Source organism: Geotrypetes seraphini, chromosome 10 (genome assembly GCF_902459505.1).
Source record: "Geotrypetes seraphini chromosome 10, aGeoSer1.1, whole genome shotgun sequence".
In the NCBI taxonomy this organism is placed as follows: Eukaryota; Metazoa; Chordata; class Amphibia; order Gymnophiona; family Dermophiidae; genus Geotrypetes; species Geotrypetes seraphini.
The window spans coordinates 130,606,619-130,625,031 of record NC_047093.1 but is presented as its reverse complement, the minus strand read 5'-3'; the positions used below and the strand labels follow the sequence as shown (position 1 = coordinate 130,625,031).

The window sequence follows — 18,413 nt, the reverse complement described above, 5'->3', positions numbered from 1 at the left end:
CATCCACGTTTTTTGTTTTGTTTTTATTGATGGTGTGTGATGTCACCTTGTAACAGAAGCATGTCAAGCACGGAGGGGAAAAAGCAAAAGCTATACCAGAGAGAGTTTAAAGAATAACAAAAACAAACCAGTCAGCAAGAGGAGAATCACAAACAACAGATCAGCAGTAAAGAAATCCAAAATCCAAGAGGAAAAAGCAAGTTCCTTGGGTGAGAAGTGAATAAGTGGATGATGGTGTGTGACGCCAACCTTGTAGCAGAAGCAAATCAAGCACAGAGGAAAAGAAAAAGCTATACCTGAGAGAGTCTTGACTTCCCCAATGGTATTTTTGAATAACATCCATGCCTGATGTAAATTATTGACCTTTGAAGCTGCTCCTTTAAGTTTATGTTGTTGTTTTTTTACTATTATCCTCATGGTATTATAGTCTCCTTTTTTAAGAGATTATATTAAATTTGATCATATTATGATCACTGTTACCAAGCAGCCGTAGCACCATTACATCCTGCGCCAAATCAGGCACTCCACTAAGGACTAGGTCTGGAATTGTTTCGCCTCTTGTTGGTTCCTGAACCGCTGCTTCATAAAGCAGTCTTTGGTTTCATCAAGGAACTTTGGGCTAGATTCACAAAGGGCACGGATCAGATCCGATCCGTGAGGGATCCGATCCATGTCTGGGGGGGCTGATTCATGAATCGCCCTCTTGCAAATAAGGGCTATCGGAATCACGGCCCCATCCGACTGTCGGGATCGCTCTCTAGCGATCCCGACGCATGCGCAGACCATCTGTAACAGAGGAAAGGCCCCCACAGAGCAGGTCAGGAGCAACCTGTGTAACCCCTGCCTGCCCACTGGCCTCTATCACTGCTGCTCATGCTGCTGCTTTATAAGACTTGGACATGTCAGGAGAGTAAAGGACTCACTAAATCGGTGCGTCCTATTTTTTTTTTTTTTTTTAGTGAATTGATTTGAATTGGTGAATTGGGCAACACTACTTCCTCCTGCTGCAGTGAAGATCACAGACCATGACGCCAACTCTAGGAGCATCCCCTTATGGTCTGCACCCGGAGCGGTATGCCACTGTGGTTGTTTCTTGGAAATGTTTCCATTGGAGTCCTTCCTTCACGTACTCTTGTTAGAGCTTTGTGCTTGGGTACTACCTATAGAGGGCACTAGAAGTAGTGAAGTAGAGGAGAGGCACAGAAAAAATCTGGGGTGGATTCCTTCTGCATATGTCATGTGGCTATTGAGAGATAGCCCACACATCTAGAATGACTCGCCTATCTACTGGAACAGATATTATCAAGGTAAGACCATAATCTTTTTCCTGCTGGCCATTCCTCTCCTTACACACCCAAGCATCCTTTTAGCTTTTGTCATTGCCTTTTCTACCTGTTTAGCTACCTTAAGATCATCATATACAATATCTTGCTCCTCTTCTGTGCACAGAAGTACTTCACAGAAGTAATTGTCTTGCAACAAGAGGGCATCCGCTAAAACTCAGGGGGGGAAGATTTCATGGGGACACCAGGAAGTATTTCTTCACCGAAAGGGTAATTGATCGATGGAATGGTCTTCCACGTCAGGTAGTCGAGGCCAGTACCACGCTCGACTTCAAGGGACGATGGGACAGACAGGTGGGGTCGCTCCAGAGGAATGCTTAAAAGATGGATTCTCGAAGGAGGGAGGGTTCTTGAGTGGGCAGACTTGTCGGCTCTTTTCTGCCATCATACTCTATATTTCTATGTTTCACTCGCTAAGCTGCTCTGCTCCCTCAGGTTATGGCAGACCAAATGCATTGCCCTGCAACTTTATGCATTAAATCATAGCTACCAAATTCTGGACTATTCTTCAAGCTTCACTAGGTTCCTTCGCATGCTATCCACACCATAAGGGTGTCTATCCAACTGCACATTTTGGTATCTTCTGCAAAAAGGTAAATCTTACCAGAAGCCCTTTGGTAATATTGCATACAAAATAAAAAGAACCGGGTTCTGAAACTGGGAGCTACTTTTGTATTAAGATTCCCTTGCAAATGTTTGATTAATTTCAAGGGTGCCAGATACACTTATTTTGATTCTACACAGTTGACGAGATTTATTCTAGAAAATGAGGTGAGGTCTGCAAGTACCCCTGTCAATATTCAGGAATGAATGCTCAAAGAAGTTTAGTTTAGGTCCACTTCAGGCTACCATTATTTTCCTTAATAAATGAGGGAATAAAATAGTCTTCGATCTTTATGGAACTCCTCCTTTATATTATTGTGGACTAATAAACAGTTGAAACTTATCTAATTTACCTTGTTATTATATTTCCTTTTTATTGATATTAGTTGGATACTGATGATTTCATATGATTATTATTATCATAAAAAATTGAAATTTAATAAAGATTTAAAGTTTTTTAAAAAAAAGAGAAACGGTCCAAGAGCTGAATCTTGTGGCATGCCACTAGGGAAATTTAGTGGTGACACCAGGAAGTATTTCTTCACGGAAAGGGTGGTAGATCACTGGAACAAACTTCCGGTGCAGGTGATCAAGGCCACCAGCGTGCTTGACTTTAAGAATAAATGGGACACCCACGTGGGATCCCTACGAGGGTCGAGTTAAGGAACCAGGTCACTAGCACTCAGACTTAATGGGGTGGGTCAGTGGGGTGGGCAGACTTGATGGGCTGTGGCCCTTTTCTGCCGTCATCTTTCTATGTTTCTATGTTTCTAGTAACATGTCTTTCCTCACAGTGAGCTCCTTTTGCCACTACCCGCTGTCACCTTCTAATCAACTAGTTCCTAAGCCAGTCAGTTATTTTAGGGCTCATACTGCGAGTATTCAGTACATTACATCTACTTTTCCTGTACAAAGCAGAGGTGTTTTCCAAGGATGAGGTTGGGGAGATCACGGAATTAGGAAGGCTGGCTGGGAGTTGGTTCTTTATGGAGAGGAACGTTTTGAGTCTTTGGTTAGATTCCTGGGGAAGGGATGTAGGCTATACTTTTGACACTTTTGATATTTTACTCTAAGATTTGGATGAATTAATGAGGACTTTAAATAATTACAGTCTTCCTGCCATTACAGGTCATTTGTCCCAACCCACCATGACACGATCACCAAAAGGCATCGTAGCTAAAAGAGGAGACCATGTACAGCTGAGCTGCACCATCCCCAGATTTCACATAAAAAGTGTGGTGTATTTTCTGAAAGAAAACGTATCAAATCCCATCACAGTGGAGACATTATCTAGCGAGGAGATAACAGCATTTCATAATCTGAGTTTATTGGATACCTCAGAAAATGGGAGATACATCTGCCAGTACGAATTGGGGCTGCCAGGACAAAGCTTTAAATCACCAGAGAGTGACCCCGTGAAAGTGGTGATGGGTAATTCTTTTTTTTTTTTTTTATTCTTTTCTTTCTAATATACAATAATTTGTTGAAAAAGCATCATTAGGATCATAAAAACCGGTTATGCGACATTCTGCAATACATTTAGAAATGGGGTTTAATGCAACTTGATCATGTTACTGTGCTGATGAAAACTTGACATTGGTTGACAATGTTCTTTAAGGCTGATTTTTTAAGAGTAACTAGCACTGCTTCCGCGTATTTTAAGCAAGTATTACAGGTTCACGCCCTGTCTTCTCCATACGGTTTGCAAGACTGCAATAACTGGTGTTGCTTTCTATAGCAAAATTTCATTATGCAGATGCCTGGGACATTTATTATGGAACAAGTTGCCTGGTTCTTTGCACCTTGCCTCAACATTTCTCCTTTTAAAAACAGAATTTTAAGAAGAATTTGTTTAAGAACATAAGCAATGCCTCTGCTGGGTCAGACCTGAGGTCCATCGCGCCCAGAAGTCCGCTCACGTGGCAGCCCAAGAGGTCCAGGACCTGTGCAGTAATCCTCTATCTATACCCCTCTATCCCCTTTTCCAGAAGGAAATTGTCCAATCCTTTCTTGAACCCCCAGTACCGTACTCTGCCCTATTACGCTCTCTGGAAGCGCATTGGCTAAGGCTCTTAACATTTGCATCTCCTCTTCCTATAGGCTAAGGCTCTTTGCACCTGCATTGTGATGTCATAGAGCTTTATGGTTATAGAAACCTAGAAACATGATGGCAGATAAAGGCCAAATGGTCCATCCGCAGCATCCACTATCTCCTCCTCTCCCATAAGAACATAAGCAATGCCTCTGCTGGGTCAGACCTGATGTCCATCGCGCCCAGCAGTCCGCTCACGCGGCGGCCCAAGAGGTCCAGGACCTGTGCAGTAATCCTCTATCTATACCCCTCTATTCCCTTTTCCAGCAGGAAATTGTCCAATCCTTTCTTAAACCCCAGTACCGTACTCTGCCCTATTACGCTCTCTGGAAGCGCATTCCAGGTGTCCACCACTCGTTGGGTAAAGAAGAACTTCCTAGCATTCGTTTTGAATCTGTCCCCTTTCAACTTTTCCGAGTGCCCTCTTGTTCTTTTATTTTTCGAAAGTTTGAAGAATCTGTCCCTCTCTACTCTCTCTATGCCCTTCAAAATCTTGTAAGTCTCTATCATATCCCCTCTAAGTCTCCTCATCTCCAGGGAAAAGAGATGTGAAAACTGCTTTATATGTCCAAAACTCCACCTCACAATATTCAAGAAAGAGATATATGGATGAATCCATCAACTTAGAGCAGCCACCTCCAATATATTTTCTTCAATACAGCAGCGATACTAGCATCTCTGCTGTATTGAAGAAAAGAAATGATTGGATTATCCCATATTTTTGGTTAATCTTACTTCTGATATGGTTTGAAGAAGACTGTTTATCTGAACTTTGAATGTGCAATATATTGGAGGTGGCTGCTCTAAGTGGATGGATTCAGCCATATATCTCTTTCTTGAATATTGTGAGGTGGAGTTTTGGACTTGTCAAGGTTGATTTACCTCACTATCATCTTCTTATACCTTTTGAGAAAACTGCTTTATATCCAAGGATTCAGTGCAGATTGTCAGTATTGTATGTTTGTTTGTTGATTCTATTATGAATGTTTTATTGGTACCCATTTAGGTGGAAATTCTATAACCAGCGTCTAAATGTAGGCGTTGGTAGGCGCCCTGCCGATGATTAAGTAACTGAAAAATGTAGTCAAAAATGGCAGGGTTGAAGCACCTACCGACACCTTAATAAAAGGTGGCTGGAATGGCTACCGGTATGATGGCTAGATAGCCAGATTAGGCCGCGGAATGCCAAATAAGGCATGGCCAACACCTGAAGTGGCATTAGGTGATCTAAAGTAGCTAACCACTATGATAGGTGGCTAAAATGTAGGCCGGGAAAACCCTGGCCTACACTTCAGCCGCCTATCTTTGCCTAGACCGTAGCATCCAATTGCAGCAGAGGAACAGCCACTCAACTCGCAGACCACTTCAAAAACAAGATTACAACAATCAGAACTGTCTTCAATAACACACACGCCCTCCTCGACGAGATGACAACAAATCCCCCAATAGGAGAAGCCATTGCAGCAGACAGGACCTAGACCGAATTCCCTGCGGTAAACTGGACAGACATGAATCGACTCTACAAAAAATACAGTCATGCCTCATGTGACCTGAACTATTGTCCCGCGTATCTAATAACCAATGCCACCCCCAAATTTAGGGCCAGCCTCATGCAATGGATCCAAATTACACTCACTGAAGGTCAATTCCCGCAGCACCTAGGAGAAATCATAATCACTCCAATTGTGAAGGACCACAAAGGCCTTATAGATAACCCCGCTAACTATAGACCCATCGCCTCAATACCAATATATGTCAAACTTATAGAAGGACTAGTTGCACAATTCCTCACAAATTACCTGGAAGACCACAATCTTCTCCACCCCTCTCAATCGGGATTCAGATCCAACCACAGCACGGAGACTTTACTAGTAACCCTACTAGACACAGCCCGACAGCACCTCAGCAAAGGCAGAAGGATGCTGATAATTCAACTCGATCTATCTGCAGCATTCGATCTGGTCGACCACACCATCCTACTAAAGACACTAGAAGCCATAGGGATCTCAGGCAGAGTATACAATTGGTTCGAAGGATTCCTTAAATACAGATCTTATAGAGTAAAGTCAAACAATCTTTAATCAGAACCATGGTCCAACCCCTGTGGAGTTCCTCAAGGATCACCACTCTCACCTACTCTCTTCAACCTCTTCTTATCCTCCCTTGGGTCTACCCTAGACAATCTGAATGTAACTTCATTTAGCTACACTGATGACATCACCATACCCCTACCCTTTGATGCTCCTGACCCAACTTCTACAGAAAAATTGGAAAAAAACCTTCAAGCAGTGGAAAAATGGATGGCAGATTACAAATTGAAGCTGAACACTGACAAAACAAAATTTCTACTGCTTGAAAAGGATAAGAATCCCTCCATCACAGAACTAGAAATAAACGCCTCCAAATACCCTATACAACCTACCTTAAAACTCCTAGGAGTAACAATAGACAGATGCTGCACAATGCAGGCCCAAATCAGCAAGACCACCCAGAAAGCATTTCTAACCATGCGCAATTTAAGAAAAATCAGAAAATTCTTCGACAAAGAGCAATATAGGCTAGTAGTCCAATCCCTAGTACTAGGTCTATTGGACTACTGCAACATACTCTATCTGCCTTGCCCTGCAACAATGATAAAACAACTACAGACAATTCAAAACACTGCACTCAGATTAATCTACTCACTGAGAAAATTTGACCACGTCACCACGGCCTACCTGGATTCACACTGGTTACCAATACAAGCACGAATTCAATTCAAACTATACTGTCTATTATTCAAAGCAATACATGGCACAGCCCCCAATTACCTAAACAATCGCCTGTACCAAAACACCACCACTAGGCAAAGAAGAACTAAGACCCCTTTTACCTACCCCCCACTCAAAGACACCCAGCGCAAGAAGATATTTGACAGTCTGCTGGTGACGCATGCAGCGAAACTGGACCACACTATCTCCAACCTGCTGATAACAACAAACGACTACAAATATTTTCGCAAAGAAATCAAAACCCACCTATTCAAAAAATTTATACATATGGCTTAACCCCAACCGGACCCCCCTCAACGCAACTCCCCCCTCCTCCCCCCTTCACCAGTTCCCTTCTCTTTAGCATCAAGCATGTCAACTGCTTCCCTAACGGTATATATACTGGATCTGCACTATTTCCTATTTGTACAGCATCTTGTAGCTCTTGAAATATACAGCTCCATTATTCTTGTAACTTCTCCTGGAAATGACCAGAATTCTCTCTGTAATTATCCTGGAAATGTCCAGTTGTCTCTTTTGTATTCCGCCCAGAACTGCAAGGTTGAGGCGGAATAGAAATCAGTAATGTAATGTAATGTAATGAATTCAACCTCACCCATCAGCTGAGCGTGCGATTCTGTAAGGGGCTACTTTTCTTTTAATGGGCGCAGAAGTCACATGAGCCCAAAACCAGGACCCCCTTGACATCCCCCACATAGCCTCCCATAACCCCAGACACCAAGCCCCTGTCTTCTGATCCCCCTGACCCCTCCCACCACTCCAAAATAAAATCTTGGTGGTCTAGTGGATTGGGGGAGTTTCGGGTCAGACCCCCCCCAGCCAGGGACCCTCTACCCTCACATCTTTTGTCGAAAATCAGGCAGGAGGGATGCCTACTCCACCCTTGCCTTGAAAGGCCACCTCTTCAAAATGGTGGCCCTTCCTGGAATGCACTGGGAAGGGCCTAAGGTTCTAATTGGCTCAAGCACCTAAGGTTCTTCCCCTAGGGAGGCGCCTTGTGTGCCTGAGACATTCAGGGCCTTAGGCCCCTCCTAGTGCATGCCAATGATGCACTGGGAGGATCCTAAGGCCCTGATTGGCTCAGGTGCCTAAAGCCCTTCCCCAAGGCAGGGGGAGTAGGCATCCTTTGTGCCTGATTTTTGACAAAAGGTACCGGGGCAGTATTGGGGGTGGAGGGTCCTTGAGCAGGAGGGAGGACTTCCCACCCGACCACTAGACCGCCAGGATTTTGTTTTGGGTTGGTGGGAGTGGTCAGGGAGATTGGAAGGGAGGGGGAACTTGTATTGGGGGGTGTCAGGGGGGGTCCCAGTTTTGGGCCCCCTGTTAGAAGAGCTGTGGGTTGTTTATTTTAATGCTGTTGTGCCTATGTTGTGTGTACACAACACAGGCATAACAGTTGTCGGCAGTAATTAGTGACTGGAAATGAGGGGAGGGTCCTTTTTGCGCATTGCCCACAGACCCGATCCTGCCAGGAGTGTGAACTCCTCCCCCTGCAGTCCATTGGAGAGATCAATCTGCCTGCTTTTAAATATCAGCAGCAGTGGAGATCAACTGCTTTTACACCTAAGCAGCAACGAGACCAGCCACAACCACCGAGAGCACACAGACCCGATCCTACCAAGAGTGTGAACTCTTCCCCCCATGCAATCCGCTAAGACGATCGACTGTCGGCTCCGGGCGGCTTTCCCGCAGAGGAGAGAATCCTGCATTCACCGTGGGCCTCATCTGGGGCAGCCTCCTTGGAGTGGCTGGGGCACGGGCAGTGTGTCTGGGAGGGAATGCATGGATGGGAGAACATCGCAGGGGAGGAGACATAGGCATCCTGGGACTGTCTGCCAAGTCTCTTCCCTGAAGAAGCCTTTTCTGGAAACGTCAATCGCTCCTCCTAAACTTACTTGCTACACTTCATCACTGACGCTGAAACCGTGGATTGAAGACAAAGTTTTATTTTATTTTTCTTTCCAGCTTATGATTTATCTTTAATCTTATCTATTGTTTTGCCTTTTGTCTTTGTTTTGTTCTATTTCTATCATTTAAATTTCTCCAGAATTCTACTGTTCAACGGCTCCCCCTTCTGCTTCTATTCCTTTCTCTCCTCTCTTCTACCTTCCAAAGTATTTAGATCAATGCTGTCTTGTTAAAATGTTTATTTTATTTTTATTTTTCCTCTAACTCTACTTTTCACTTCTCTATTACCCTCCAGGTACTTTAGTTAGATTGTGAGCCTTCGGGACAGTAAGGGAATTTTTCAAGTACCTTTCTTATTTCTAATCTTAATGTATATTTTCTGTAAACCGCTTAGAACCTAACGGATGTAGCGGTATATAAGAAATAAATTACATTACATTACATTACATTGCTAGGAGACCTCATTGAAATTCTAATGAGCTCCTAGTGATGTATTTGCATTGGATTCTTGGTGGTACAGGGGGCTTAGAAAGGACCTTGGTGCCCCCTACCCTGGCTATGCCACTGAACTCTGCCCTGTTTTTAATGGCGTTCCTTTCCTATCCCTAATGTTTTTAGATTGTACACAACCTTAACTCCCGCCCTTTCCCCTTACTAGATTAGGCAGTATATCAAGTTTGCAATAAAGAATGACACAGCACCATAGCAGCCCAGAAGGTAGGCTAGAAAAAGGCTGCCATGAAGACTTCTTTTTTTTTTTTTTTTTCATTTTTCTTCTAGCACTCAGGGAATGTACCTTTGGCAGGGGAGAAGGACAGTAGACACTGAAACCACAACCACCACAAGGATTGGGGGGGGGGATGAGGCAGGGAGAGGGGCCTTGCACCACCAGATTTAGCACCCCTAGGATCTGTAGATTGGCCACTACCAATATTAGCCCTCTAGTTTGTTGCTAAGGGGAAATCAACTCCAAAGGACTGTTGCCTGCTAATCCCTCCGTCTCAGTCTTTGCTCCACCGGGAATCTGGGATTATGGCTTTCCTGAGAGTGCCTACTCGGCCTACTCATACCTACTGTACCTGGATGAAGGCAGCAACAGCCCCCTAAAAGGGGAGAAAAGACAGTTCTGTTTTTCTGTGGCTCCATCTGCTGGCAGGAAGACATAATCCACTCATCTGAACTGCTCTGGCAGTTCATAATCCACTCATCTGAACTGCTCTGGCAGTTCATAATCCACTCATCTGAACTGCTCTGGCATAGACAATAAGGAAACTCATTTTGTGTCCCTTATATCAGTGGTTCTCAACTCTGTCCTAGGGGACCCCCAGCCAGTCGGGTTTTCAAGATATCCCTAATGAATATGCATAAGGCATATTTGCATGCCTGTCTCCTCCATTATATGCAAATCTCTCTCATGCATATTCATTAGGGATATCTTGAAAACCCAACTGGCTGGGGGTCCCCATAGGACAGGGTTGAGAACCACTGCTTTATATCGCCGCACTGCTTTATATTGTTGTGACATTAGGCTGCAGCATAAGAACATAAGAATTGCCGCTGCGGGGTCAGACCACTGGCCCATCATGGCCAGCAGTCCGCTCACACGGTGGCCCCTAGGTCAAAGACCAGTGTTCTAAATAAGCCCAGCCTCACCTGAGTACTTTCCATTTAAGCAGGAACTTGTCCAACTTTGTCTTCAATCCCTGGAGGGTGTTTTTCCCTACGACAGACTCTGCAAGAGCGTTCCAGTTTTCTACCACTCTCTGGGTGAAGAACATCCTTACGTTCGTATGGAATCTATCCCGTTCACCTTTAGAGAGTGCCCTCTCGTTCTCCCTTCCTTGGAGAGGGTGAACAACCTGTCTTTATCTACTAAGTCTATTCCCTTCAGTACCTTGAATGTTTTGATCATGTCCCCTCTCAATCGCCTCTGTTCGAGGGAGAAGAGGCCCAGTTTCTCTAATCTTTCGCTGTACGTCAGCTCCTCCAACCCCTTAACCATCTTAGTCGCTCTTCTCTGGACCCTTTCGAGTAGTACCGTGTCCTTCTTCATGTACGGTGACCAGTGCTGGACGCAGTACTTCAGGTGAGGGCGCACCATTGCCCTGTACAACGGCATGATAACCTTCTCCGACCTGTTTGTGATCCCCTTCTTTATCATTCCTAGCATTCTGTTTGCCCCTTTTCGCCGGCAAACAGAGTACGCTAATTAACGGACAACAACAAATTAGAGCCAAGACAGCAGACATGATTTTCATCATGGACAAATGAAAGAACAAAAATCCTTGGTTTGCAAAAACCATACAATGTAGCCAACCCCCCCAAAAAAGGCTAAACATAAAGAAAGAATATGTTGAAAATGATCTATTGAGAAAATATGGTGAAGATGGGATAATAAATCCACCAAGCTAGCTTTGCACAGGAACACCACAAAGAATCTGAAAATAGAAGCCATGAATCTTAATGAATTACTGATATATGCTTCTGCATGACTGCCCATTTCAATATTTTTAGCCCTTTTTAGTTTAGCTTTTTTAGATTGAATCTTCATTTTGGAAATATCAGTATTTTGTCTAAAGGAATAAATGGATATGAAACAAAATTACTAACAAAACCTGCTAAAATGTTTGCAGGTGACATGCCAATCAGGCTGGTTGAGGGCCCCCATCGCTGTGCCGGGAGATTGGAAGTGTTCCATGATAATCAGTGGGGGACCGTGTGCGATGACTTTTGGGATATAGTTGATGCAGCAGTAGTGTGTAAACAGCTGGACTGTGGACCTGCGATATCTGCCCTGAGTAAAGCTTTCTTCGGCAAAGGAGCTGGTCCCATTTGGCTGGAAACAGTTACGTGTGTAGGCAATGAGTCTCTTATCTCCGAATGCGAATCAGAGGAAATGAGAGGCAACCGTTGCAGCCACGACGAAGACGCTGGGGTCGTGTGCGCAGGTAAGAGAAACGATTTTATGGAGTTAGGAATCCCTATGCTATCACTGTACTGTAAATACATTCAAATCTTCTTTGATGAGAAATACAAATATACTTTTTAAATACAATTTTTTTTAAACTTATTTACATAACCTTTAGACTATGTAAGATATTTTTTTCAGATGCTGATACTTGGGTGTCAGGTCATAAGCGCGCCAGGACAAAGGCGCGAGCAGACAATTGAGCGCAGCACGGAGGCACGCGCCACAGAAGATTACTGTTTTTAGGGCTCCGACGGGGGCGTGGGGGGGAACCCCCCACTTTACTTAATAGAGATCGCGCCACGTTGTGGGGGCGTTGTGGGGAGTGTGGGGGGTTGTAACCCCCCAAATTTTACTGTAAACTTCACTTTTTCCCTGTTTTTAGGGAAAAAGTTAAGTTTACAGTAAAATGTGGAGGGTTGCAACCCCCCAAACCCCCCATAACGCCGGCGCGATCTCTATTAAGTAAACTGGGGGGGCTCCCTAACAAAACCCCCCGTCGGATCCCCTAAAAACTGTAATTTTCTTCGGCGCGCGCCTCCGTCTTGCGCTCAGTTGTCGGCGCGCGCCTTTGTCTTTCGCGGGGTTGTCTATGAACCGATACTTGGTGTCTCATTCCTACCCTTCTAACTTGTGGATAATCATGTGGTATTATTCTAACTGGACTTAAAAGTTCTTGCCGAGCATATTTTGAAATAAGGGAATGGGTCTTGATATGTTGCCTTTCTAGTGGTTACAAATCAAAGTAGTTTACATATTATATACGAATACTTACTTGGTGCCTATGGCCTAACTGCCCTGGGTAGGCCTGCTCTCGCTATCAGAAGCTAAGCAGGGTCAGGCCTGGATGAGGGACCACTGGGAAATACCAGGTACTGTAGGCTACAGGGCCCTATTTTGGGCAGCAGCAACATAGTGGAGCCGCACCCTGAGTAGGAGAAGGCAATGGCAAACCATCACAGGGAGGATGCCTCACTGTGCATGCAGCCATGGGTCAGTGGTCAGCTCAAGGGCCTACGCACTTATTTTGTACCTAGGGCATATGTGTGTTAAATGACTGGTCCAGAGTCATAAGGAGTTACAGTAAGTTTTGAACCCAGTTCCCCAGGTTCTCAAAATGGCTGCACTAACCGCTAGGCTACTCCTACTGTATCACCGAAATAATTTCTATGTAATGTATGACTGCTACACAGTTAAGTGTAGTTATAAAGTGTTAATGTGTGTGACACTGTACCGAATATCAGAATCTGTCACTATAGTAACTCTGGTCAGTAATAGGGGTGTACATTCATTTAAGAAGATAAGAACAGCCTTACTGGGTTAGACTAATGGTCCATCAAGCCCGGTAGCCCATTCTCATGGTGGCCATTCCAGGTCACTAATACCTGGCCAAACCCCAAGAAGTAGCAACATTCCATGCTACCGATTCAGGGCAAGCAGAGGCTTCCCCCATGTCTTTCTCAATAGACTATGGACTTTTCCTCCGGGAAGTTGTCCAAACTTTGTTTTGAAACCAGCTACGCTATCTGCTCTTACCACAACCTCTGGCAATGCGTTCCAGAACTTAACTAGTCTCTGAGTGAAAAAAAAAATGTCCTCCTATTGGTTTTAAAAGTACAGTGGTACCTTGGATTACGAGCATAATCCGTTCCAGGAGCATGCTCGTAATCCAAAATGCTCGTTTATCAAAGCGAGTTTCCCCATAGGAAATAATGGAAACTCGTTTTGATACGTTCCCTCCCCCCCCCCCCCCGAGGCCAGCAGTGCTGCTCCCCCCCGCTCGCAAAGACCCCCCTCCGCATGAATCGGCACCCCCCTGCGCAAACCGGCACCCCCCCGCACAAACAACTTAAACTTACCCCCCCCCCATCTGGCACCGGCACGCAGGCACAGATCGTGCCGGTGCCTAGAAGATCTTTCGGCTTCTGCCTGCCTTGAGCATGCATCTGCGCATGCTCAAAGACTTCTAATTCTCCCTCTTGCCGAGAATCTCGGGATTTTTGGCTACGGTAATTCCCGTGCCATTAAAAGCTAATTAAAGAAATTAATTAAAAGTTCAGAAAAAGTGTGCATTTTGGCCCTGATTTTATAAGCAGCGCCTAGATTGGAGTTTTGCACAACTCCCCTTCCCCTCCCCCCCCCTTTATAGAATCTGACCCTAAGCAATCTAGCATACTCTAACTGGGTTAGCTAAATGCCAAGATGCTCATAGGAATATAATGGGTATCTTAGTGGTTAGTGCATGCCAATTGCAAGCATTTGCCACATTGCTTAGTGCCCACTGATGAATTCCCTCCTTAGTACAGCCCACTACAGTTTTTAAAAAGCCCATTTCACACACAAATCTCTGCTTTATGCAGAGAAATAGCTTTGTATACCCTGTATAATCTCTATAGTCCAGGGGTGTCCCACCTTTTGGCTTCCCTGGGCCGCATTGGCCGAAAAAAAATGTTTCTGGGGCCGTGCAAACGCTGCAGCAAGACAGAGGAGGGAACCGGCAAGGCGGTAAACACCCGGGGACAGTCGAGGAAAACTCTGCATCGCCCTCGACCGGGGCCGCACAAAATACTTCACGGGGTCGCAGGTTGGACACCCCTGCTATAGTCCAATGCTGTTTCAGCCAGCTTGCCTACCATTTGGAGGACCTGTTTCAGCTGGTTGGGCTCATGCCAACCTGGACTCCAAATCTTCCCACTGTGACACACTAACCTTCATGGACCTAGGAAGCCCTGAATGATTACCTTCAGTTTCATCACAGCCCCCAATTGTCTTATGTATGTTATTGATTTGATTATGTTGGAAAAACATGCAGTGCCAAGGATAACTATGCAAATTGTAACCTGGAAAATCTAACTGTTTGTACTAGATCCCTAGTTTCTATCAAGTTAGGATACAACCTTGTATTGTAAACTTGTTTTGTAATGATGTCAAATTGTAACCTGTCGACTATATAATACAGGGATCTCAAAGTCCCTCCTTGAGGGCCGCAATCCAGTCGGGTTTTCAGGATTTCCCCAATGAATATGCATGAGATCTATGTGCATGCACTGCTTTCAATGCATATTCATTGGGGAAATCCTGAAAACCCGACTGGATTGCGGCCCTCATGGAGGGACTTTGAGATCTCTGATATAATATGTATGTTTAACCTGTAAGCTGTTCTGAGCTCTTCGGGGACAAGGGGATGGAATTAAATACATTTATAGCATCTGTCTTTTGTTTCTTTTCATGTAGAAGTCAAGCTCTTGGGTGGTCCGGGAAATTGTGCTGGAACAGTAGAGGTATTACACAATGACCTGTGGGGACACGTGTGCAATCATAACTGGGATCTCCAGGATGCCGAGGTGGTGTGCAGTAGCATGCAGTGTGGTTATGCTCTATCCGCGGTGAAGATTGGTCATTTTGGGCATGGCTCTGGCCCTTTTTGGCTAGAAGATGTCAACTGTGATGGAACCGAGTCTTCCATCAGTAAATGCCAAGCAACCTTTTCTGCTGGGGTCGGCTGCACCAATGGAGCAGATGCCACTGTTGTGTGCTCAGGTAAATCGCGGCCCACAGGCAGGTTTAAAGCGAGTTAGGCAGGAGGAATGTCCTAAAAAAGCGGCTCAGAGGAATTATCGTGTTGAAAAGTTCACAAATGAGACAAAAGGGCGCATTTCTCCTTCTTTCATTTGGAAACTTAGCCACGTCTCTTTGGGGACTGAGTGTGAAAAGACATGGGGGCTCCTTTTATCAAGCTCCGGTAGGCGGTTAATGCATGGAATACCGCACGTTCGACCGCCTGCCGCGCTAGTCGCTAACGCCTCCATTGACGAGGCATTCGTTTTTTGGCGTGCCGCAGGGGTTAGCGCCTGTTGAAATGTCCGACGCGCCAAGCCCCGTAGCGCACCTTGATATAAGGAACCCGTGGTTGTCATGTTAGTGTAACAGAGGCTGGTGTGTGTGTCTTTCTGCCTATCTGTACAGATGGACAAAGAGAGAAACGGAGTAGAGAATGACACGGTGACAAAATTCATCACCGTTCCCGTCCCCACGGATAACCGCGGGAAACCATCTTCATGTCATTCTTTAAGGAGAGAGGGAAGAAACAGAGTATGAATGGCCACAACCACTGACCCGCAAGCTTTGCTTTGAAGAATGCTGGTGTAGAAGGACCGAGGTTGAAACAGACACTACAGAATGACAGTCTCTGGTATCCAGAGCAGATATTGTGATGTCATAATGCCTCATTCCACCAGTGCCTAAGAGCCAATCACATCAGTGATGTCACAATGGCTTCATTATCCTTGGCTCCCATAAGAATCAGAGTATGAATGGCCACAACCACTGACCCGCAAGCTTTGCTTTGAAGAATGCTGGTGTAGAAGGACCGAGGTTGAAATAGACACTAGAAAATGACTTGGGATTATTTCCCGCGGTTATCCGCGGGGACGGGGACGGTGATGAATTTTGTCACCGTATCATTCTCTAAAACGGAGCCTAAAAATGCATCCTAAAACCTGCACTCTTGGAAACTTTATAAAGAATAAGCAATGAAAGATATAAATTAATATTTCACTGAAGCTTAATAAATAACGAGGGAATTTGGATCTATGATTTTCGTGTGAGACTGGTAATGCAATTAATTGAACCCACCATCTGATTATGTAAGTACGGTAAGTAATAAATCTTTATATGGTGAAAGTCTTATTGGTTAGAGATATATATATACTCTTTTCTATTGAAACTTTATTACAAATGCATGCCACATATTACATTGCTTTTAGCAAAATTAACATTAAGGCATTATGCCATGGTAGAAGATTCTTTGGTTTGTATATGTTTTCAAAAGGCTCTTGGATACGTGGATTTAGAGGGGAGAGCCATCGAGACTCCTGTGTTGATGGGCGGAATGTAACACCCCTCGGCTGGGGTTAGTTAGGTTAGTTGGGTGGAGGGGTGGGGCAGAGTAATGGGATATAATTGGGTGGAGGGCCTGTCAAGTTAGGGATTTAAAATCGATTGGTAGGAGGCAGGACAGGGCGCGGGGGCGAGGTCATAAAGCCGGAACCCTGGAGGACTCGGCTCCTTCCGGGGTCCTCCGGGGCGGCTTTTTCCTGTGAGTCGTCGGTTCTAGCTGGTGTGCGGGAGTAGCGGCATGGCGTCTCGGGCGTGGGCACAGGAGGCGTCATCGGGCGGTGAGGCTGAGCTCTCTTTTTGAGCTGGGGATTCCTTCACGGAGGACCCAGTGGAGCAGGTGGGCGCCGGCAGAGCTGGGAGGCAATGCAGGCCCGAGCAGCGATCTAAGGCGTTATGCCATGGTAGAAGATTCTTTGGTTTGTGTATGTTTTCAACAGGCTCTTCGATACGTGGATTTACAGGGGAGAGCCATCTAGATTTGTTTCGGTTTCAACAATTTTTTTATGTACAACTATCCAGAATGTGTATGGAAAAATGCTCACATCTTCTCATGCTTCTAGACCAGCCCAGATGTGTGGATTTGTGCTCTCTTACCAGCATATGAAGACTTTTTCAGAGTTAAAAAGAGACACACTAGATGCAACGGTGCACAGGAACCATGATGCACTGCAATTCAAGGTTAAAGGTGATAAAAGAGGAAGTAGCATAAATTAACATCTGTAACATTGCCTCCTTTTTTTTTTTGAGCTATGTACTACTTCCAATTATACATGTCTTACATATCAAACCTCTGAGGTAGTGTTGAGCATTTTTTAATATAAGGTTTTTTTCTGCACATGCAGTTGCTGTTTCTTGTTTGGCATCAGTGTGCTGTTATCCAATGTGGCAGGTATACTTGATACCGTAAACCTAGCAGGTGTGTACACTGGCTAGGGATTCTAATTGCTGCTGTTCCTTTCAGCTCTTGTTCTTGGGGGTGTCCTGGAGCAGAAGGACATGCCTGGCCCTTCTGTCGAACCACGTACGTGTTGCCTTTGTGAAGCTGGTTGTTGAGCCACTCCTAAGCCCACATGATTGTAGCGATAGAGAGTGTGATATGACCTTTTTTCGCATAGGTACCCAACCATCAGTGGTTGATATGGTAATAGTTTCTTGTGGACTGAATACCCAATATTCACTTCAGGCCAATCTCTTGCAGATATGTCATATCTGACTTAACAACCTGCCTCCTGATACACTTTGATTCACACAGGGTTTAAGTAGTTTGCTGGCTGTTGGCAGAGATGTCTTCAATATCCATATCATCAAGTGCTGTTCTGGGCTGCTATCCATAACCTCTGTTGCTATGTTCTTCCCATGCAGTTTTGCCTTCAATGGGTCTTCACCATCCCTTTTTGCTTTCTTGCATAGGATCTTCGCTATAGATTCAGATTGTGATATAGTAGTGGTGAATATTCCTTCACTCGTTATAGGATTCTCAGAACGCCACCCATAGCATCAGCTAAGGGATGGCCGCACTCCTCATTGATCCATTTTCAAACATGTGAAGTCAATCCTGCTGTACTTTTTACATTTTTTTACTAAATCTTGTGTATTCATTAAATTCATTTGTACTCATTTAATATACATTAAAGTTAACTTAGCTTTATCTGAGGTAACTAGCATTGCACGATTGCACCAACCCCCACCAACGCGTTTTGTTCCTTCTTCAGGGTTGCTGGAGCAAGTTACCAAGCACAGCCTAACCAGTCATATATATGCTTTTTTCCAAGGTGGAGCAACAAGGATTGTTGGTATCTAAATTGGTAGGTGATAAATTGGAGAAACAA

General features: G+C 44.8%; 1 protein-coding gene across 2 annotated transcripts in view; it reads left to right on the top strand.

Annotated features, from left to right (window-relative positions):
* The window catches only part of LOC117368385 (scavenger receptor cysteine-rich type 1 protein M130-like), a 142,965-nt gene that overhangs the window by 105,528 nt on the left and 19,024 nt on the right, over positions 1-18,413 (top strand). For both annotated transcript variants that reach the window (XM_033961984.1, XM_033961983.1), the window contains 3 exons: positions 3,075-3,377; positions 11,351-11,665; positions 14,920-15,225. In XM_033961984.1, the coding sequence (XP_033817875.1) occupies positions 3,075-3,377; positions 11,351-11,665; positions 14,920-15,225 (924 nt within the window). The remainder of the gene's footprint in view (positions 1-3,074; positions 3,378-11,350; positions 11,666-14,919; positions 15,226-18,413) is intronic.